Source organism: Bos indicus, chromosome 8 (assembly GCF_029378745.1).
Source record: "Bos indicus isolate NIAB-ARS_2022 breed Sahiwal x Tharparkar chromosome 8, NIAB-ARS_B.indTharparkar_mat_pri_1.0, whole genome shotgun sequence".
Lineage (NCBI taxonomy): Eukaryota > Metazoa > Chordata > Mammalia > Artiodactyla > Bovidae > Bos > Bos indicus.
In genome coordinates this window covers 110,517,661-110,541,000 of record NC_091767.1, presented here as the reverse complement: position 1 = coordinate 110,541,000, position 23,340 = coordinate 110,517,661, and the positions used below count along the sequence as shown (strand labels likewise).

At 40.0% G+C, this 23,340-nt stretch overlaps 2 protein-coding genes across 2 annotated transcripts in view; one reads left to right on the top strand and one right to left on the bottom strand.

Annotated features, from left to right (window-relative positions):
* Positions 1–1,721: 1,721 nt before the first annotated feature.
* On the top strand, positions 1,722–22,178 carry RAB14 (RAB14, member RAS oncogene family). The gene is made up of 8 exons (XM_070795407.1): positions 1,722–1,992; positions 9,324–9,382; positions 10,389–10,442; positions 11,743–11,920; positions 14,755–14,821; positions 17,655–17,742; positions 18,095–18,125; positions 19,328–22,178. Exons 2-8 carry the CDS (start codon positions 9,331–9,333, stop codon positions 19,503–19,505), a joined length of 648 nt encoding a protein of 215 aa, XP_070651508.1. The 5' UTR covers positions 1,722–1,992; positions 9,324–9,330; the 3' UTR covers positions 19,506–22,178.
* CNTRL (centriolin) overlaps positions 20,104–23,340 on the bottom strand; it is a 90,119-nt gene continuing 86,882 nt past the window's right edge. The window contains exon 44 of the mRNA XM_070795400.1: positions 20,104–23,335. The gene's annotated coding sequence lies outside the window, so the exon portion shown is untranslated. The remainder of the gene's footprint in view (positions 23,336–23,340) is intronic.

Here is a 23,340-nt window from a genome sequence, read left to right as displayed (position 1 = left end):
CAGAACTAGCTTATAAAAGGTTTTGAATGCCCAAAGCAAGCTTGAACTTCATTTTGGTGGACTGAGGCAGGGCCCTCTTATCCACAGTGAATAGGGTCCACCATATTTTTAGGGGGTCTACAAAATCTTTTAAATTCTTTCAAAATCAGAAGAGAAAAACTAACTTTTAGGTTGAAGAAAGTGACTTGCTATATAACAAATTTATTCATCTGTATATCAATGCAGTTATAAAGTATGAACTATATATTAAACAAATATTACATATTACATAAATACATACGTCCACAGTTCAGTTCAGTCAGTCGGTCATGTCCGACTCTTTGCAACCCCATGGACTGCAGCATGCCAGGCCTCCCTGTCCATCACCAACTCCAGGAGTTTACTCAAACTCATGTCCATTGAGTTGGTGATGCTGTCCAACCATCTCATCCTCTGTTGTTCCCTTCTCCTCCCACCTTCAATCTTTCCCTGCATCAGGGTCTTTTCAAATGAATCAGTTCTTCGCATCAGGTGGCCAAAGTATTGGAGTTTTACCTTCACCATCAGTCCTTCCATGAATATTCAGGACTGCTTTCCTTTAAGATGGACTGGTTGGATCTCCTTGCAGTCCAAGGGACTCTCAAAAGTCTTCTCCAACACCACAGTTCAAAAGCATCAATTCTTTGGCGCTCAGCTTTATAGTCCAATTCTCACATCCATACATGACCACTGGAAAAACCATAGGTTTGAGCAGACAGACTTTTGTTGGCAAAGTAATGTCTCTGCATTTAAATATGCTGTCTAGGTTGGTCATAACTTTTCTTCCAAGGAGGAAGCGCCCTTTAATTTCATGGCTGCAGTCACCATCTGCAGTGATTTTGGAGCCCCCCAAAATAAAGTCTGACACTTTTCCCATTGTTTCCCTATTTGCCATGAAGTGATGGGACCAGATGCCATTATCTTAGTTTTCTGAATGTTGAGTTTTAAGCCAACATATATCCACAAGCACAAAGCAAAAGTGTCCAGGGCCCACGAAAGTCAGAATGCGGTCTTGCACGGGTGTGCACTGAACTTTCTAGTGAGGTGATACAGAAGACTAAGCTGGAAGAGGGTAGGTGGTGGACAAATTCTGGAAAATATCACAAGTTCTCTTTCATTAAAAGTACCCCTCAAAGGGAGGCTGTAAGGGACAGAGGTGAAACTGAGCACAAAGTGTAATTTCCTAGCTGCATGATCTTGGACAAGCGACTTGCTCAGTCTGAGCCTCAGTTTTACCATCAGTAAAATCGGGATATGCACATTCTGGGGCTGTTGGACAGGGACCTAGCGTGTTCACCGTTAGGTACGAATCGCTCAATACATACATGTTGAATGAGTGCAGTAAATGTGTGCTTAGCATAGTGGCCGGTGTACGGCAAGCGTCCATTAAGTGACAGTAAAAATAGTAAAAAGTCCCCAGCACAACAATCCTAGACACGCAAGAACCAGACGTACTTCAGCAGGTCCTACGCGAACCTGCGCAGTAGCTCCCCCAAGAGGCGAGGACACGAGACTGCGCTTGCGCGTGAGTGCTCTCCTCCGCCCCTTTTGGCGCGAGGACCAGTGGGGCGGGCTCGGCGGCGTCGCGACGAGTGCAGAGGGCAGGACTGAGGAAGGGGCGTGGCCAACAGGCCGGGCCCCGGCTACCCTCTTCCGGGCTCCCCCAGCTGCGCGCGCATCCTCCTCCCCCCCTTCTTTTGTGGTCCGACCCATCGCGAGGGTGACAGGAAACCCTGTGCAGGGAGCGCCGCCATCTTGGACCAGCCCGAGGAAGATCCTGAGGGAGCCGCGGGAGCAGTCGCCGCTGCCACCGCCACTGCCGCCGGCGCGTCTGCAGCTCCTCGGCCTGCCCGCTGCCTGCCCGGGCCCCGGCCGGCCGCCCCCGCCCCTGTCCCGCTGCGCCCGCCCTCCTCTTCCTCGTCCTGACGCCCCCCTCCCGCCCGGAAAGCTGCCCAGCCACCAGCAACCCCCCAGGTAACCCCGGCCTTCCGCAGGGGCCGGCCGGCCGGTCTCCTCGCCGGGCTCTCCCGGGGTCAGCGGTGGGGGCGACGGCGGGCTGGGGGCGCGGGCGCGAGGCGCCGCGGGGCGGCCGGTGTCAGGCCGCAGCGAGCCCGGGGTCGGCTGTGGGCTCCGCGGCGCAGGGCCTGACAGGCGTCCGTGCGGGGGCGAGGGTGTCCCCGCGCGGCGCCCGCCGGAGCCCCGGGCCTCCCCGCCCAGCGGCGGGCTCCGGGCGCGGCGTGGGGAAGGGTGGGTGCGGCGTCTCCTTGCCGCCGCCGCATCTGTCCGCTCCAGCCGCGCCGCCCCGCAGCCCGCGAGCCCCGGACGTGGCGGCCCCGGGCCCATGGGCCACTCTGGCCCCGGGCACAAAAGCCGGCCGCCCGGAGCCCCGCCGGCGTCCTGGCCCGCCTCCGGCGGCCTTGCCGGTGGGGTAGACCGGCGTGGCCTCGGGCTGGGCGGGGGTCTGGGGGTCCGTGCGGCGAGGTTCTGGTTCGGGGGAAGCTCTGTAATGTCTGTGGAATTCTGTGCGGCCTCGTCCGTCGGTAGCGTGTGGAAATAACGAGGACAAAAAGTTTTTGGCCTTTCTAGAATGTAAGCAAAGAAGGCGGAGCTAAGTGGTTTCGGTGGTTTGCTCTTTGCCGCGTGCTAGACGCGGATTTCAGGTGTTTAGACCCGCAGGTTTAGCTTGCTTCACGTTGCTCTGGGTGGTGAGTACAGGATCTTCGTCTTCCAGGTGAGGAAGCTTAGGTGTGGAAGTGCGATGTGGCCGATTAACGATGTTACATGCACACTCAGGTTAGGCCAGGGGTACACACATGACCATTGAACATGTAGCTACAGTCTAATTCCTTTTTTCCTATGTTTGCGTTTGGATAACAGCTGACTTCTCCTTTATGACCCAGTCTGTCTGCCACTACACTGCTGGTTCACATTCTTACAACCCCAGAGGATAGATGACAAGATTTCCGTTTTCAGTTTGAAGAAGAAACGAGTTCCCAGAGAGCACATGCTTTCATGGTGGTCCCACAGCAATTCTCGAGAGTCCAGATTTGAAGTCTTGCAAAGTCCTGCTCGCTTCATTACTGTCCGAACTGCCTAGTATTTCGGTGTGGTGGTCGAGGACAAATTTGACCTTGCAGTAACCCAGCTCCCACTCCCCCATTCCTCAAGACGTTGCAGAATTTTTCTTCAGTTTTTTGCTTACACCCATTTACTTGGTCATGCCTTTGAGACTTGTAGTGGTTAGGAGTTTTGGAGGGTTCCTGCTCCAGTAGTGCACTTCCTAGTGACTTCAAGCAAATTCTTCACCTCTTCAGACTAAGGGTCCTTATCCATTCAAGGGATAACTGTACCTCCATTTTAGAGTTGTTGTGAAGATTTAAGTGGGGTTTAAAACCCTTAGCACATGGCTTAAAGTTTGGTCAGCTTCCATTGTCTCTGACAGTGCCAGGCTAGTAGTGAGTGTCTAAGGTTTGTTGAGTGAGTGAGAGGAACATGGCTTTGGAGAGCTATAGAGTTAGATCTGAGCCTTAATCTTAGCTTTCCCTTTAGTGGTATATGACCATGGGTGTATCTCCTCTCTTGAGCTGGCTTCCTTATTTGTAAAGTGAGTTTTTAGAATTAGAGATTGCTTATAAAGTAGCTGACATATATTAGGCACTCAGTAAATGGCAGTTACTGTAAAGATGTAAAACTTTTAGAATTTTAATAACCTAACAAATTCCCTTGGAATTAAAGCTACACTTAAAAACTTTTTTTTTTACATTTCATGGTAAACTTCATTGTTGTGCATACTGCAACCTTACACCAGAATGTGGAGTGTTTTTACAACTGATTTTTATCAGTATTAAAAATCTTTGCGTAATTTTAGTAAAATATTATACAATTAGAGGAAACTTTGTGTAAGGCAAATAAGTTACTTTAAAACTAGGTCTACTGAGATATGTTTCATTTTTTTAAAACTTGAAACATTTTTTTGTGATTAAGGATGCTGTGCATTACCGGAGACAGCAGTGTACATACAAGTCGAAGTATCAAAGATACTATACTTTTAAGAAACTTTTTCTCCTAGATAGTTTTAAACGTATGCAGAATAGAGTAGTATATTGAGCTTTCATATACCCATTATCCAGTGTCGGCAGTGCTCAGTCTTATTTCATCTATATATACTTGCACCCTCTCCACCAAATTGTTATTTTTAAAAAACTTTTCATTGGAGTATAGTTGGTTTACAATGTTGTATTAGTTTCTGCTGTACAGAAAAGTGAATCTGTTATACATACACATACATCCAGTCTCTTATTTTTATTTTTTATTTACTTTTAAAAATTCTATTTTTATTTTTGACTGAGTGGGTGTTCGTTGGCGTGCACAGACTTCTCATTGCAGTGGCTTCTCTTGTTGTGAGGCACAGTCTCTGGGGCACTCGGGCTTCAGTAGTTGTGGTGTGTGGGCTTAGTTGCTCCCAAGTATGTGGGATCATCCCGGAACAGGGATCGAACCAATGTCCCCTGCGTTGGCAGGTGGATTCTTATCCATTGCGCCACGGGGAAAGTCCTTCCACTCGACTTTAGATTCTTTTCCATCTACCAAATTATTTTGAAGCAAATCTCAGACATCCTTTCCTCAGTAAATTTTTCACTGTTTCTGATCCTTTTAATTCTAAGTGCAGGGTTTTAGTTTTGTTTTTTCTCGTGAATACTTTCCTTCTGTGGACAGAGGTACAGTATTACTTTATTTCCTATTCACAGCGTGCCATCATAATTAGCAGAAAAATTTTGTCTTTCTCTTGACACATGGAGAAATCAACTCTTTTCTTACCACATTAATTTATAAAAAAGTGTGACATTAAATATCTTGTCAAAACTGAGGTGATTTTTAGGTGGGTCTCGGAAATGAGTGGGTTATTTTCAGAGGTTGCTTTAAGGTTGAGGACAGGAAATTGACCACAGATTTTGATTAGTTTAATAGCTTACCTCCCAAAGTTCTGTGTCCACTCGACTGACAGATCAAGTAGAGACCTGCAGTGGTTTCGGAAGCACACCAAAGGGCTTCTCTTCTTGAGTTGTATGAAGTGAGGGCCCATGCTATGCTAAGTCACTTCAGTCGTGTCTGACTCTGTGCGACCCCATAGACGGCAGCCCACCAGGCTCTCCCCCATCCCTGGGATTCTATATGTGTATTTTTTGATCATTACTGTATTGTCAAAACCTAACATAATTTAAAAATTTTTATATTGGAATCACAAAAGCAGTTTATCTTGGTTGAGGTGTTTTTAACAGCATTTTTCATGTATAAAAAAGCCTCACTTAAACTATAAGGGTCAGAATTTAAGTCACCCAGAATATATTTATTTAGGGGTTGCTTTTTTCCTTTGTTGTCTTGAATCGGTTACATAGAAATTACACAGTAACACCTTATGTCCTAAGAGTGGAATAAAATAGCTGTGTAACAGCTGTGAAAGGATTAGACAAGCCTGTAAGTTAATACAGCAAGGAGTCAAACCATAAGAAAATGAGAAAATGGACTCCATTATTGGGAATTAGAGCTGTTTCTAGTTTTTATGTATTTTGTTGTTTTTTGCTTTGTTTTTATTTTTGGCAGCACCAGGGGGCTTCTAGGGTCTCAGTTCCCCCGACCAGGGACTGACCCTGGGCCCTCAGCAGTGAAAGCAGAGTCATGGCCGCCGACGGCCAGGGGGACCCCCCCCTTTTATTTGTTTTGACTCTGATCACGAGACACTTCATATGCTGTTCCCCACGTTATTGGTAAATGTGGAAGTAATGTTGGAAATATGGCTGGGGTTTTTTTGTTCTTGTTTCACATTAGAATTATATGTAAAATGCTTAAAATATTTTAACAGTCCTTTTTTTTTTACTTTTAATATTTTAGAGTATATAGTAGATGTTTATAGTGTTCTCCCAGTGATATGTAAGGGCTTCCCTGGTGGCTCAGGGGGTCTGCCTGCAGTGTGGGAGACCCAGGTTCGATCCCTGGGTTGGGAAGATCCCCTGGAGAAGGAAATGGCAACCCACTCCAGTATTCTTGCCTGGAGAGTCCCATGGACAGAGGAGCCTGGAAGGCTACAGTCCATAGGGTTGCAAAGAGTCGGACACGACTGAGCGACTTCACTTTCTTTCTTTCTTAGTGATATGTAAAAAAAAGTTAATAGTTTTCCCCTTCCTTTTTTCTCTTTAATTCCATGTGTTAATTTTTTAGTTTGGTGTGTATCCTTCTATATTGTATCCATGTAGGATTGAGTGTGTGTATGTCTTTAAAAATGGGTATATGTTATCTCATGGAACTCTGCAGCATGGTTTTTTTTTTTCACTTAAAATCATGAACATGCTTCCGGGTTAATGCATGTATCTAAATGGTTTTTCAATTAGATGTGTATCATTTCATAGGACTGACGTACTTTATTTAATCAAAATATTTTGGCACTTCAGATTCCCACAAGCGCAGTATTTGAAAGTACCTACCTTCCTCTCTATTTGTACATTTCAGAACTAGTCATTTATATGTATAGTTCTATTTGGAACACTGTCTGATTCAGTAGATGGAGACAATGTGATTCTGTTTTGGCACAACAGTGATTAGTGTTTAACATGCGTTTAGTAACCATTAGGTCTATATGTATTGGCCTGGAAATAGATCCATGCTGTTATGAAGTGAAAAAAAAAAAGCACCCGTTGTAGAGTTTCATTCAGTAGCATACTCCATTTAAATATATTTCTTACCTTAATAGTGGTGTATGTTTCATGTTCACAAGATGAGGTTGAGAAGTCCTTTGCTAAAACAGTATTAATAAGGGCAAGTGTTCAGTCCTGTCCAGCTCTTTGCGACCCCATGGACTGTAGCTTACCAGGCTCCTCTGTCCGTGGAATTCTCCAGGCAAGAATACTAGAGTGGGTAGCCATGCCATTCTCCAGGGGATCTTCCCAACCCAGGGATGGAACCCAGGGGTCCTGCATTGCGGGCAGATTGTTTACCACCTTAGCCACCAGGGAAGCCCCAAGCATAGTTACAGGGGGCCCCTTGAACATGGTTGTTGCAAATACGAAATTCTGAGTGACCTCTGTCAGTTAACTCTGGGAACCTTTTTAAACCTTCTGTTGGTGGCTACAGTGCTTGGTAGTTTTTGCCTGCCTGTCTACTGCAATTAGTTAGTTTGACTAGTTCTCCTTTAACTCTGCTTTTTAGGATTTTTATTGTAATTTTTAAGAAACTTAACCAGAAAATTGGGTGAGGAGGTGGAGAACAGGGTGCTGGCTTTCAGTCTGAAATAGTGATAATTCTTTTATTTGTAAATAGCTTACTAATTAATGGTTGGAAATAAAATTTCAAAATCAGTCATCTCAAATATTAACAAATGCTTGTATGATTAATTAGCAAGTACACAAATTAGTACAACTAGAACTGGTTTATAATTTCATGATTAGCCTTTAGAGCCTTTCAAATAGAAACTGGGATTGTTAAGAGTCCACAGTTTTAACATAATAAAATGAAAGGAAGCATAGTATGTACAGCTATAACTAAGTTAGAAGAAAGAAAAGATACAGCAACATCAGAGGAGACCCACGAGAGTAGCAGTCATTTAAAGATGACTAATTACTTTCCCCCAAGTTTGAATGGGGAAAAAGAAGTTTAAAAGAGAAGTTAAAAATGAGTTAGAAGAGAGGAACCTGAAGGGAATGCAGCCCAAGAAGAAATTAATAACCTTTAAATATCATTCTTATTGTGAGAGATGATTCTTTTCCTTGTCTTCAAAATTTGGTGAATAATACAGATCAGTTTGAACCTCGGGACCAAGGTCATTCTTGTTTCTGGAAAAAGGGAATCAATCATACTCATGTATGATGTTCAGAATCACAGTTACTTTAACTAGAAACACTTTCTTTTCTGAATGAACTGGTCAAGGGAGTTTTCTGTGATGTGACTGATGACAAATGTGTTACAGCATGTCCCAGTTCTGTTAAATGTATTTCATACAGCTAAGCAGGAAGACTATATTGTGTGAAATGATTGTCTGGTAATTTACCATAATTAACAGCTTTCTCTTCCCTAATAACAATAATTCACTTATTTTAAATATGTACTCTTTCTGCAAGTTAAATTTTATTAGTTACTTAGAAATTTTATTTGAAATATAACATATAGTAAGCTGTTAATTACAGTAAATGAGTTTCCCCAATCCTGTTAAGTATCTGGCTTGCGTATGTGACAGTTGGCTAGAACAGTAAAAACCAGATTAAAAAAAATATTGGAAAATCAGTTTTTGTAAAAATGAGGTTAAACCTTCATATTTATAAAGAATTTTCATCTTCAGCTGAAAACTGCTTTGAGAATAAATTTTTTTTTCTTTCAGTTTTATTGGGGAATAAAGTTTATTGTAAGTTATTACCAGTATTAGAATTCACCTCTTATTTCTCTAGGACCTAGCACAGTGTCAGACACAGTCAAGGCATTCATTTGAATAAATTGGAGAGGTTTTTTTAAAGTTATTAAAAGTAGGAGAGAAATTAGATTTCTTTAGGTTAAAGTCTTCTGTGGGGGTGAGAAATGAGCTGTGATCTTCAAACATATCTTGTAATACATAAACTTTCAAATTTTACAACTACAATATGTCATTATTTCTCTTAACTCCTGGAAAAATATATAGCAGACATATTGTTAACCTTCAAATACTGTATTAGGAACTGTATGAAATGATCAATAATTGACTTAAAAAAAATCTACAACAAAAACAGTTTCATGTGGTTCTATTTCTGACATTTCACTTAGAAATAATATAATTACTTTTTCTTTGGATGCTATGATTATTTCAAGTAGAGTGAAAGGGTTTTTTGTGTTTATAAGTTGGTGGTTACTTTTTACGACATTCTATTGTAAAATCAAAGTGTTCCAAACAAATAGATCATTAGACTTGAGTTAACGGCTGCAACGGAGACCTTAACAGGGGAGGAGGACTATTGATAATGATACTATTTAAACTTAAATTTATAAAGATTTCCTTGATTGAAGTTTTCCAGAGTAGCATTTCTTATCTGGTATTTCCTAAAGTGAAATATTGGAATTGTTTTGACACATGTTCTCTTTCTGTGGGTGATACGTGAGAGTGCTGGAAGTGTTCATTCGAGAGAGTCTGCGTATCTGATTAATTTGGGAAATGCAGTTTTCTCTGCTGTTGTAACCTCCATTTTGTTTATAATCACTGTGGTTAATTTTATATATCTTTACAGGACACACGGCTTGGATAACTTGAGCATACTTTTTCCCTGAAGTAACTCAGTTTTCTTTGTTTCTAGTGCCACCATGGCAACTGCCCCGTACAACTACTCCTACATCTTTAAATATATTATTATTGGTAAGTTTGTTTAACTTATACTCTTGTTTGTTCTCCAAAGGTTAAAATGCAAAATGTTTATATGCTAATACTTAACATAGTGCCCCAGAGGAAGTGAATACTTGTCTTTTTCACTGCAAAGTTAAAACTCCTTTGGTAGGATTTTTTTATCAGTGACCTGTTACTTTGTGACCCTGGGTACAAAGCTGGCTACCTTTGAAGTGACTTGAGGGCTACCTGAAAGTTAATACTGGGAATGAGATTAATTTCCTAGGAGTGTTGATACATTCCAAAAATATCATGAAATTTCTCAGAGCCCCCTGGATTCCAAAAATTGATAAAAATTCAGAATAATTGTGTAAGATACATGAAATAAATCGTAGTTTTTCTCTTGCTGTTTATCCATATGTAAGAGTAAGTTGAAATATACGTATTTTTCTTTTAATTCTTCCTGTTAGTTTGGTTTAATATTGAGCTTATGTGACTATATTGTAATGCTTCCTTCACCAAAGGTTAAATTGCTGTCAGTACAGTCAGAGATGATACCTGTTCCATTCGGATTTTCATGTGATGCACATTCTTTTGTGGAATTCTATAAGAAATATGAGATAAAATGGGATCTAGTGAATCAGATTTCCAAAGCTGATTATTTCTACTTGTTCTGTGCTGCCCTTTTGGTCACTCCCAGGAGTTTTTGGCTTTTATGCATGGGTTAAGGGAAAAAACAAAAAGTTGTAATAGTTTAAAGTAGAAAACACTGTTCAGTTTTTCTGTTAAAAAGCTTTTCCCAGCTGGTGTCTATTTATTGACATAATTCATAACCAGATTCTACCACCAGTGAATGTTGGGAATAGTCAATTTATATATCACAGTGAAAACCTACCTTTAGGATCTTTTGAACTCATTATAAATGATGAAAATGAAAATTTTTAAGTGCCCAGAGGTTTGTGATGTAATATGGTAAAAGAGGTATAGCAATCATTGCATGTAATTATAAGAGGATAAAATTGGAACTTTTTTTTAACAGGGGACATGGGAGTAGGAAAGTCCTGCTTGCTTCACCAGTTTACAGAGAAAAAGTGTAAGTTCAGTGTGTAAGACAAAACATTGGCGGATTCTTACTGTCACTTTCCTGCCTTTTAAAAAGTGTTCTTTTCAGTACACTCTATGCAATAGAATATAACTTTTCCCTATGTATATGTACTTTTGTCTTTAGGAAGTGATTTTTTTTTTAAATAGGTACAAATGAAATATACTTGTATGTATGGTGGTGTTTTTTATGCCATATATAGTTTGATTGACTAGATTTTTGATAATACAAACTTTGGTTTTAAATATATATGCTATTAAAAATAAAAATATATAATTTCAAATTTAAATTATCTTTTTCTTGTTCTCTGACTTTCCATTGTAGAAATTATCTTATTAGGGGGAATGTGCTTATATATCATTTGCTAATAAATAATAATAGATTGGAAATATTTAAAATGGAATTCTTTCTGCATTCATGACTGGTCATTTTAGATTCAAAGTGCTACTCTGTCTTGTGTGGTAGGAGAAGGGGCCATTTTATTTTATGTAACCGATAGGCTAAATATAGTTGAAATTGTTTCCAATAGTTAAGATTATTTCTGTGGCATTTTTTAGCTTAATGTAACGTTTTATGAAGTGTTTAGCAGTCTGTGTACGGTAGAGGAGTAATGGTGGATATAGGTTTTCAGTGGCCTAGTTGTAAAGAAAGGATTAGTAGACTTGTCCTATTGGATTAGACTTGCAAATATATAATTATAAATACTAAATTTCATGACAGTCTTTGAAGTATTGATAACGTTTTACAGAATAAATACTTGTTTGATTGAAAACTCCTAGAGTCTTAAAACTGTTAATTTGTTATTAGGTAAGAATTGTCAGAAGGCTAAATAGTATAATGTTGTTACGAAGAGTTTATTAAAATCCTTATTTTTAATTAGCAGGTAGCCCAGAGGTCAGTAAATAGTAACCTGTGGGCCAGGTCCTGGCACTGCTTGTTTTTAGAAGTAAGGTTTTACTGGAATGCTGTCATGCCTATGTTATGTATTGTCTGTGGCTGCCCTTGTGCTTTAGCAGCGTGGAGTCCTTGGAACAGAGGTCTTTTGGCCTGCAAAATGTGAAATATTTATTATTTGGTTCCTTGCAGAAATTTCTAAGCCTTGTTCCAGTCACATCCCTGTGACTCCTTAAGGGTTTTTGCTAATTTTTTTCTTTTCATGCAGGCTTTAACCTGTTTATAGCCTATAAGCATTAATGAGTCTTTTGGTTGTCTAGTACATCATTTTCCCATTGATCTTAATTTGAAGCTTTCTGCAAGTTGGAATATTGTTATTTCTTTTCTTCCCTAACAGTTATGGCTGACTGTCCTCACACAATTGGTGTTGAATTTGGTACAAGAATAATTGAAGTTAGTGGCCAAAAAATCAAACTGCAGATCTGGGATACGGCAGGACAGGAGAGGTTCAGAGCTGTCACCCGAAGCTACTACAGAGGCGCCGCGGGAGCACTGATGGTGTACGACATCACTAGGTGAGGGGCCCATGGTTCCCAGCCTTCATACTCGAGCAAGGAAATCTACTTCAGGCAGTGGGTTTTTTTTAAAGTTGTTAGGCATTCTATAGTTTGTAATTGTGTATCTGTTAAATGACTTATTATTCGGGTTTTATGGTTTTTTTTTCCTCTAAATTGCTATGTGTGAGATTTTCAGATATATTATCTGAAAGTGGGTAAGACTAAAGAAAACTTTAGGAGATGCTGGTGGAGCTAGTGAAAGAAGACTCTTCTGAAAAGCAGTATCAGTTGAATTATTTGAGGTGAAATATTTCACACCAAATATTTTTACTTCAGTAGAAAGCAAGCAAATCTTTAAGAGTTACTCTGTTCAGCCTCTTGCCTGTGGACGGAGGAGCCTGGTGGGCTGCTGTCCATAGGGTCACAGAGTCGGACACGACTGAAGCGACTTTGCATGCATGCATGCATTGGAGAAGGAAATGGCAACCCACTCCAGTGTTCTTGCCTGGAGAATCCCAGGGATGGAGGAGCCTGGTGGGCTGCTGTCTATGGGGTCGCACAGAGTCAGACACGACTGAAGCGACTTAGCAGCAGCAGCAGCAGTGTTAAAGTTCATGTCTTTTCAAAATAAGGCCAAGCAAAGGAATTAAGTAGTTTTGCTAATCCAACGTGGTAGATTATAAAAAATTCTCATACTTGAATCTGAAATATTAAAATTTTTTGTGTCCTAAAATGGATTGAAGTAGCTCATGATACTTCATGCTGCAAGATTAAATTTATTTCAACTCTGCTATTTATGGAAACTCAAAAGTAATTGATACGGAATAACAAAACTGGACCTTAAATGTTTGATTTGGGAAAATTGAGCCACTTCATTAAACGCTGTGCTGTTTGTCTGCTCTAAGCTAGAAAATGAACTAGACCACCTTTCATATTAATGCAGAGTGTCTAAAGCAGAGTGACTCTTGTCTCACCTTCGAGCGGGTAGGAATCAGTAAGTGGGACCAAGTGATAGACTTTCACGTGTATTTCCTTTTGGATAATGCTTTGCCCTGCTTTTGAAGAGTCACAGTGAGAAGTTCTATAGTAAAGGGACTCTGCTGCTGCTACTGCTGCTGCTAAGTCGCTTCAGTCGTAAGTTTGTTTAATTTAGTGTTTCCTAAGGTTATTTTCGGAGAAGGCAATGGCACCCCACTTCAGTACTCCTGTCTGGAAAATCCCACGGATGGAGGAGCCTGATAGGCTGCAGTCCATGGGGTCGTGAAGAGTCGGACATGACTAAATGACTTCACTTTCACTTTTCACTTTCATGCATTGGAAAAGGAAATGGCAACCCACTCCAGTGTTCTTGCCTGGAGAATCCCAGGGACGGGGGAGCCTGGTGGGTTGCCATCTATGGGGTCGCACAGAGTCGGACATGACTGAAGCGACTTAGCAGCAGCAGCAGCAGCAACAAGGTTATTTTATTTATTTAGAATAAAGATAGTGGATGGTTATGATTATAGTCTTGTAGTTTTACTAAATTTTCGAATTGGGTGGTCTCAGGGCAAAACAGAGGGAACAGCCTTAAGGCTCTTCACTGGAGCCAGGCAACTGGTAAATAGTTTTGTGGGAAGACAGGTAAAGAACCTGGCCATTTGTATGGACATCCTTTTATGTGGGATGCATTCCTGAAGGCTCTGCATAGTTGAAGACTGCATTCATTATTAAAATCTAACTATGGTGATGTGTACTTAAGTGTATCTATAGATTGTAGATTGTTTTGCTTTTCTTTGTGTGTTCTTTAATTCCAGCCTATTGAGATATGAGTGATAAGGCTTGTGCTTTTTAAAATTTATATTTGATCACTGTTTACTTGGACAAGTTGAAAACACTGGGAAAAAAATTTTTATGTGACTTTTTTGACATGTAGGTGGTGGTTTGTGTATAACATGATATAGTACAGTAAAAAGAAATTCTGAGTAAGGAATTCTTTTCAGTTCTCTCTGGGAAAGGAATATATCAGATTCTGTTTGGTATATCAGATTTTATATGAACACTGGCAGCTGGAGATGATGGAATATATTCACTAGACTGAACTCGAAACACTTCAAGGACACAGTGTCTGTAAAAGGTCCTGCACCTGGCTCTGAAATCATTTCTGCCTCTTTATGGGCCTCTGTTGCCTCACCTAATAGATTAATGTTCTATGAGTCTGTATAAATTAGAAATATTTTTAACCATCAAAATTAAAAAAATGTTTTGACCTTTTTGGTAAAGTCTAATAGTGGTAGTATATTCTGTATTATTTTAAATTATTTGGATTTGTTTGCTGTCTTAGGTCCTACTTGGCTAATGCAAAGGAGCCAGGAGTTTTTAAATTCTCAGATTGGAGAAAATGAAGAAATAAGGCATTATGAATCCTCAAATGATTTAGCTGCTGGTAAATGAGAGTGTACAGTTAGGATAAACTCACCCTCTGATATACCTGGGGACTTCAGTTTCCAGTCAAATGTATTAATCTTCTTAAAGCCGATTTTTAAAATTCAGAGTTCAGAATTATTTTCCATTAATTTTTTATCTTGTTCTTGCTTGCTTATTGGTCTGTTTATGTTTTTAAATGTAAATAATTTACTCCTGATGTATAAGTCATTAGCAAAGTTGTTGACTATTGAGTTATTTAAAACAAAAGGTTTGGCTAGATATTTGAAAAGTGTGTGTTTACATTCCACAATTCTCTAGGGCAGCAGTCTAGTCAAATCAAAAATATTTTTTAAGTATATATTTAAAATATATTTGATGAAGTTTCTTTTTTTCCTATTGAAATGGCAACTGTATGTGGCAGTCACAAAAATAAACTTTAATTTTTGCAGAAGAAGTACATATAATCACTTAAGCAGCTGGTTGACAGATGCAAGGAATCTCACCAATCCAAATACTGTAAGTTAAATGATGTCTATTGTACAAAAAGCTTAAGATCTAAGTTGACCCAGAAAGGAAAGCCACTTGCTAAGTGGACTTTTTGTATTTGGGTACTAAGAATGAGAGAGTCTTTATTCTTAAATTGAAGAAAATGTAAAACCTTTTTTCGAATATGGACTATGCCAGGTTTCACACTTACAGTTGGTTTTTGTTCATGTTTGTGGTTTAAGAAAAATGAAAGTTACTAGTGGGGTGGTGATCTCATGTCACATGGAGACTATGAAATCTGAAACTTTCACTTTAATCTGCATTAATTTCATAAAACGTTACCATTAGAGGAAACTGGGCAAAGTGTACTGGGATCTATTATTTCTCACTACATGAGTCTCCATAATTTTATTAATGTCAATTAAAAATAAAAACTGTTCTGCGTATTATAAAAAACTAGCCAGTCTGAAAAGATTTATTTGAGATTTTAAAGACTAGCTACTATGGTAGGCTCGGCAGTATACAAAAAAGAATGTGGGTCTTTGGCCAATACAAGGTCATCGTCCAGCAGGGAGATCACCTGTGGGGATACAGATAACTACTGGGAAGCAGAGTGAAACAGGCTGGACACAGCGTGGCCGGGGTAGCGCTTGCTAGTGGTGTGTTTGGGGGCAGCCAGTGTGAACAGTGCCGTCTGGAGAAAGCAGGTTGACAAAGGAGGTGTTGTTTGATCTGGGACTTAGGAGTAGAAGGTTTTGGTAGATTCTGCAGAGGGTATTCCAGGAACAAGTGAGGGAAGGCCCTGAGCAGGAACAGACTGAGCTTTGTGAGAGTAAGGCCTGGGTCTCACTTAGCTTTGTGCCCCAGAGCCTGGCAGTGGCCTGGTTTAGTAAATACGTAATCAGTGCTAAGATTGGCTTTCATCAGGGAACAGCAACTTAATTATTTTTAAGAGTCAGTTAACATGGTTTGCCTTTTATGCCAGGGACTGTGTCTGGGACTTCCCTATCCATTATCACAGTAAACCCACTGTAGGTATACATGCAAATCTATAGGTGAATGGTCATACAGCTTTGTTTGCAGTAGTCAAAAAAGCAACCTAGATGGCTGTCAGTAGGTAAACGGTGAAACAATTTGGTGCATCTGTTCTTGGGAATACTCTCCAGCCATACAAGGGAATCACCTGTAGATAAATAGATCTCATGGGCGTTGTGCTGAATGAAAAAAGTCAGTCTCGAAAGATTACATTCTGTATGATTCCATTTATATAAAACATTCTCAAAAAGAAAAGTTCTGAGTTGGAGAGCAGATTTGTGGTTGCCAGGGGTTAGTGACGGGGGTGAAAGGTGTGAGCTGACTGTAAAGAGGGCAGCACAGTCCAGTTCCTTTGTAGTGAAGAAGCTGATCGTGGGGACACAGATCTATACCTGCAGTAAAACTGCATAGAGCTATACACAGTAAAACTGAACTCTCAGTGAGGACTGTAGACTGTGCCAGTGTCAGTTCCCTGGTGTTGAGAGTGTGTTAAGATCCTAGTATTGGGGACGCTTGGTGAAAGGGATATAAGAGCTCTACTCTTCTGTAAACTTTTGTGATTCTTTTGTTATGTAAGTAAAATACTAAAAACATCAAGAAAACAACTTATTGTAGAGAGTCATTAGAGGAGCATAATAAAAAAAAATTAGCCATGTCCTTCTTGTTTCATTTATGCCTCTTAAAATCTTACCAGATCTCATTATAGAAGAAAGAAAAAAAATCTGTTACATTTTCTGTAACTTTGCCTTTGATTTCTATGTGCAAGTTGCATACTTTCTACTTTTGTTGATAGTGCTGTTGTACCTGTCTTGTTAGCATGCCACCTTGTGCCTCCCCTCTCACGAAGATGGGAAGTGTGGTTTGGAAATGCTTAAGGAATGGAGAGCAGGCAGTGTTGTCTCCATTAAGCAAACATTTCTTAAACTGAGTGCCTGTGTTATAAGGCCCTGTACTACTTAGCCATTGTGACTTTACCAACTTTGACTTTTTAAAAAACTTGATTTCATTTTTTAAGTGTAATTGCCTTACTCTTTACTGGATAGGTGGACTGACCGTATGTGAAAATGTTTTCCCATCCTCAGTGGGCACCTGTCCACACTGATTGAAGAACGCTAAAGGTAGACATTTGGGTCAAAATAGTTACAGTTCATGGACACCATGTTTTGAAAGGACAGCCAGGGGCTGAAATTTCACGTGAAAAAAAGTTAGTGATGGACAACCCTTTTAGTTGAAACCATCCATTTCTAAAGTATCTGGATTTACCACATCAGTTTTGAAGGGGAACATATTTTGCTTTGAATATGAAGTCGCTGTACAGACTTCTCCCACCCCTGCTGTCCCCTCTCCTGGATGCAGTCATTGTTATCAGCTGCTACAGACCTCGTCTAACCGAGGGATAGTGTAGGGGAGGACAGGATTGGAAGGTCACAGTTCGGGTTTTCTGCCTGAATTCTGATGTCCGCCTACCACGGACTCGTGAGTGATCTTCTAACAAGTCCTTGTTTGCTTTGAGTATCAGTTTCCTTACGTGTAGCCTCAGAAGTTGAACTAGTAGTTTTAAAGCTTTCTGTGGATTCCAGGAACTTAGGAAAATCTAATGAAAGGCAGAACCCTTCTCTTCCAGGCAGTGTCCTGGAGACACCCTCTGTGCCTCTTCATAGTTACACCTTCACGATTCTGTGGTCATCGTCCGATGGGTAATTGGTAGTATTTAGTTTCCTTTGTAGACCTGCATGTTTTTTCCTCCAGATTTTTGGATTTTAGAGTTTTCATGTCTGATTTAAAGGTTGCTTTTGTGTAAGACGTCTCTCTTTCGGTTACAATCCAGGTGATAATCCTCATAGGGAATAAAGCAGATCTGGAGGCTCAGCGGGATGTGACGTATGAGGAAGCCAAACAGTTTGCTGAAGAAAACGGTGGGTTTCTTGTGAGGTTTAATGGCGTTCGGTCACACATGTGAGATTTCTAAGGAGAAGTGGGGTTTTGACAATGCAGATGATTTGACAGTTTTTTCTTTTCTTAAGTGCAAATTGCTCAAATCGAAGAATGAGGAAATACAAAATGCGTTTGTATTTGGGATTCATTTTGAGGGCAATAGAATTATTTAATGACATAAAGATTCCTTCCATTTCAGACTCATAGTCTTTCATAAAATACTGTGGTGGTAGTACTGAAAGCTGATGGGAACGTTTTACTCAGAAGTCACTTAAGAGAATGTCCTTGTGAGTTAATTTGAAATGTGTTTCATAGTCTGAATTTTATTTTTAGGTTTATTGTTCCTTGAAGCAAGTGCAAAAACGTAAGTATGACTAAAATCAGTAGATCATTTAAAATTATATTCAAATTTCTCAAAGCAGAACCACATATATATATAAATGTATAATGTGTATGTACGTACAGTGTATGATATGTAAATGTGTGATGCTTATGAACCACATATATATATAAATGTATAATGTGTATGTACGTACAGTGTATAATATGTAAATGCGTGATGCTTATGGACCACATATATATATAAATGTATAATGTGTATGTACGTACAGTGTATAATATGTAAATGCGTGATGCTTATGGACCACATATATATATAAATGTATAATGTGTATGTACGTACAGTGTACAATATGTAAATGTGTGATGCTTACGGCAGGGAGAAGAGCAAAAATCCTTTGCTTGTTTCACATTTCAAAATCATGTTTTTTGTTACTTTTCCTAAAATATTATACCTTGATTATACTCATTGGTAATACAGGTTAATAAATGAAATTGTGTTAACACAAATTGTGTAAAGGCTAAAAGTGACCTTTACAACCAAGGCTGAATTGGGCATCTTGGACTCAAGGTTGTTCAACCTGTTGATTTAATACTTGTCATTTTAGTAAAAGCATGACTTTAGGAAATATTCAATGTCTTAAGAGTAATTAGAAGCATAAGTAACATTTCTCATTGTTATTCCACGTTCATTATTGAACCCCAGCACTCCTGTCATAGTTCTTCATTTATTAAGCCAAATACTCCTTGCAGTGCTGAGAAGCTGGCCCCTTTTTGTTTAGCCTCATCTGTACTGTTGGTCCTAAAAGGGCCAATGTCAAACGTGAACATGGCTAAGCATGATAAGAACAGTACAGTTTATGCTTGGCTAATCAGACCATACAAATCCTGGAATACTGATTGGAGATAATTTTATTTCGGTTTAGAACACCCCCTACTATGGCCTGCTTAATTATTGTTATATATTACTATATAGCATTTTAATGATTAGAGCACGTACAGTTTCACATTGGGTTTGTAGAAAGAGCTCTTAGTATTGTTGATATGCTTTCCAAAGAAAATATTTTCCCATGTTGTTCTTTAGCTCAGTCTTCTGGTAATCCCTTATTAGATGACAGTGGCTAAGTTGAAGACATCATGGCAAAAGTTAGCAAAAGGTCAGTGTGTAATGTCTTATGTTTTGTAGAAAGCTATGGTTTGCCAATAAAGTTGTTGATTGCCTCTTAGGGGAGAGAACGTAGAAGATGCTTTCCTTGAGGCTGCCAAGAAGATCTATCAGAACATTCAGGATGGAAGCTTGGATCTGAACGCCGCCGAGTCGGGTGTACAGCACAAACCTTCAGCCCCACAGGGGGGCCGGCTAACCAGCGAGCCCCAGCCCCAGAGGGAAGGCTGCGGCTGCTAGTGAGCTCCTCGCCGTGGCTCTCACTCGACCTTTCACCTCTGTCTGTTGGAAGCAGTACTTTTTACTGCCTCACTGTCTTCTGTACATCTTACTGGGTTTAATTAAAAAGAAAAAAACAACTCTGTTGTAAAAACAGTTTAACACAATACTAAACTGCTAAACAACTAGATGTAATCAGGTTATCAAAGGCAAGTAGAGTAATCCGTCTCTCCTGCATGGCAAATCGAGACTTTCCCCCCGATTGTCCTCGTGATAGGTGTGTCACCAGTCCACGATTTAGACTGAGCACTGATGCTGGACTTGATTTTTTTGCCCCTCCCTCTTTTGGCAAGGCTTTGTCTCATTGTACGGTTTAATTTGATGGTATCTTAAGCTTTCTTCCCATCTTTAACTGTTCAGGTATGTCTGTTGTAACCCATACATTTATTGCTGTGAAATGACTTCTGATGATAGAGAAAGGGTTCTTCAAAGCCTTTTGTTTTTGTCGGATAAATTCCCTGTTGTGTGGGTGGCATTTTTCTTAAGGCGGTTTGCTTCTGTCTTAGCCTTGCGCAGGGAAAATATCCATTTATCTTTTTTCTTATGCTTAATTAATAGCTTTATCCTTTTTTTTTACACCATTTTATCTTTTTCTCTTTAGCAGAAAGTAAATATGTATAAAATTTGAAGGAACCGAACTAACAATACATTCTGTGTATATTATTTTAATGAAGAAAATAAATTGATTACTGGCCTTGGAACAGTATAAAATACCAGTTTGTACAGTAGGACCTGTATGTGACCATGTTACTCCCTTCCATTTCACACGAGGAAACAGACACAGCTTCTGTGCACACGATGTACTGGCTCCGCCCTTTGGTGCTGGCAGGGTTTGGGGACATCACGCTGGAGAGCGTTCCCGGCGCGAGACGATTCACACTAGCAGATTCTGTTCCGTCTCTGCGCTGTGGCTTACCTGCTGGTTTTCTTAACTGTTCTCGTGCAATCAGCAATGTGCTAACCTGCTTTTCTCTTTTTGTAAACATTTTGCATTACAGGCTGCATTTCTTGCCTTACTGTATAGAAGAAGAAAAAAGGCTGGTTTCTTATTGCACATTTTAAGCTTTTATACCTGTATCTCAGAATGGTAAGATTCTGAACCAGACAGCCAGAACCGCAGGTCTGCTGTTAAGGGATTTTAAATAGTGCATTTTTAACACTACAGTGAAATAATTTAAGATACCGCTTGTATTCTTAGTGTATTTATGTCATGTTGGCATAAGTTGTTCTGTGAAGGGGAAGGTGTTTCTCACCCTGTTTCAGTGTTTGTACTGATAGAAAGTAAGTTACTACTTTGCACTAGGCGGTGTGGCCACTGAAGAATACTGTACTGCAAGGAAACAATCTCATTTCTGTAGACAGCAAACTTACGTTTTACCAAGTTCTTTACTTCTGTTGATTGATTCCTAATTGAGTTTATGGTTCAGGCTGGGAATTGAGAAGTTATTTGAAGTAGGATAGGTAAAACCTCAGTATATTATATAAAATGCACCCTCAGCTCAACTGCTGTGTTTAAAATACACATTTTAAATCCCTATTTACAGACACTAAAGTAAGAAATACTGCTTTCTGGGTTGTAAACGCGTGGTAGTACCAGAGTCTTGTACAGTCAATGTTAAATAAAAGCCACAACTGGAATGTGCAGAAAACAGGATTTGGTTAATTTGTGGACTCATCTTTATTTTTGTCTTTAACTTTTTTAAAGAGCAAGATACCTGGAGTGTATCGGGTATGTTCTGGTAAGGACGCACAGTGATCTGTTCTGCTTACACTGTTGCATCACGAGGGACTCACCCAGGGACCATGACCTGCTGGCGTGTGTGTGTATATTTACAAAATCAAAACAAACGAACCACCCCCCGGGTACAAGGCAGCCATCCCAGACCGAAGTCTGTGGCTTGTGTAGGTGCAGTACCCTGGTTCCCAGAGTCAGCTACAGTGGGTCTTAATTGTTCTGTGACAGATTTACTCAGACTGCTGTACTCTTCATTTGATGTAACAAAATGCTATTAATCTAAATATTTGTAAATAAAGTACCTGTATCTAGATTAAAATTGTTTGCCTTATTTTCTAAATTATAACAGGATTTCATATTTTCTTCAGGCAAATAGCTATTTGGCATTAAGTTGCCAGTTTTTACTGCAGAACTGCCCTTAATTGTTGTTTAAAAAGAGACGTCTGCGTAAATAGTATATAAATCCACAGCACTCGGTAATGGAGCTCCGGTCTGACCCATGCATTCAGATCCCACTCGCGGTGTTCTTTGGCCTTTTTCAGTGTGAGGTCAGCACGCCTGGTGGCTGACACTTCTCCCTTGACTCTGCTCAGGACCAGATTCTGGTATTTGCATGTGTGATCCCCTGTAATAAACCTGGGTGCTCAGAGAGAGGCAGACTGTTGTAAACATCTGTGTGCCAGACATTGGGCAAGTACCTTGGGGAGAATGTGAAATTCTTTTAATTTTTAATCCATGGAGAGCTTATTACTTGTGTGGTCACCTGCTTTTCTGGGTTCCTCGTTGCCCTTGCACCTATGAGGCCCTCCTGAGTAGTACTTGGTGCTCGGTACTCTGTGCGTTAGACATTCCGGGATGATGTTCAAGTATTTTTCATGGACAATAAAGTGTTTGATGCAGTGATTTTGATTTTTTTGGGGGCGGGGGGGTGGGTGGCTGGTGATTTTTACATAATCCTAGTTGGAGGGAGTAGAGTTTCTTTGGAAAGACGTCTTTTGAGACCAGGTGTTTGGCTTCATACACGAATCACCTTCTAGGTCAATAAGACTGTAGTTTCGGGAACTTCTCCACATCTGTTGTTTTAAGTGTGCTCTTTTCTTATAAACATGTGGCTCAGTTCACAGCCTTAACAGAAGACCAAATGATTCCTGTTCACGTGGCAGTTTAGGAAGAAAATATTTTACTCTCATTCAGCACATGGACAGACCAGGAAACTGTCCTTGAAGGATTTCAATAATTGTTGAATTAGGCCAGGCTTCTAAGCATTTTGCCAAGACTTGTGAAAATGAAACAAAGAATGTAAGTAAAAAAGACACCATCAAATCAAGTTTACATCGGAAGTAGATGTTTTCTAGAACTTACTGGCTGTTAGTTTTATGACATTTTCACTGTCTTATATTCATCCCATGTCAGTCCCTAGCCCAGATCTTAATGGTCCAGCTCTAGGCAAACAACTTCTTAGGAATATAAACCTCAGCAGGTGGTCAGAGAATAGTGCTGTACTATATAAAGTATAACATGGTATATAATACCTGTTTCGGTTCAAAAGCTGTCTAGGAACCTAGAAAATAGGATTGTTTTAAAATATTCCCAAGTCTGAACACAGTTTGAATTTACCACTGGGTCAGATTCTCCAAGGGCTTCCCAGGTGGCTCAGTGGTAAGGAATCTAGCTGCCAGTGCAAGAGACATGGGTTCGATCCCTGGGTTAGGAAGATCCCCAGGAAGAGGAAATGGCAACCCACTCCAGTATTCTTGTCTGAATAATCCCATAGACAGAAGAGCCTGGTGGGTTGCAGTCCATGGGGGTCGCAAAGAGTCAGACGTGACTGAACGACTAAAAATGCGTGTGGATTTTCCAGAGTTCTAATTTTCCACCAAAGAAATGTTTCTCGTTGAAGAAAGGCTTCTGAAGTATATACTACAGTTTTATGACAAGTATTTTCAAAGCATTGACATACAACATACTTCAACCTGCAGACAGAGACGGAAAGCCATCGGAAAGACTTGACGTTCTCTTGAAATTAGGGTAAAAAATTTATGGCTTTACTGTAGATCTGTG

Coding starts and splice junctions, on each gene's coding strand:
- RAB14 (XM_070795407.1), top strand. CDS start 9,331: ATGGCAACTGCCCCGTACAACTACTCCTACATCTTTAAATATATTATT. Junction 9,383..10,388: donor CTTTAAATATATTATTATTG/GTAAGTTTGTTT, acceptor TTTTTTTAACAG/GGGACATGGGAGTAGGAAAG. Junction 18,126..19,327: donor CTTGAAGCAAGTGCAAAAAC/GTAAGTATGACT, acceptor ATTGCCTCTTAG/GGGAGAGAACGTAGAAGATG.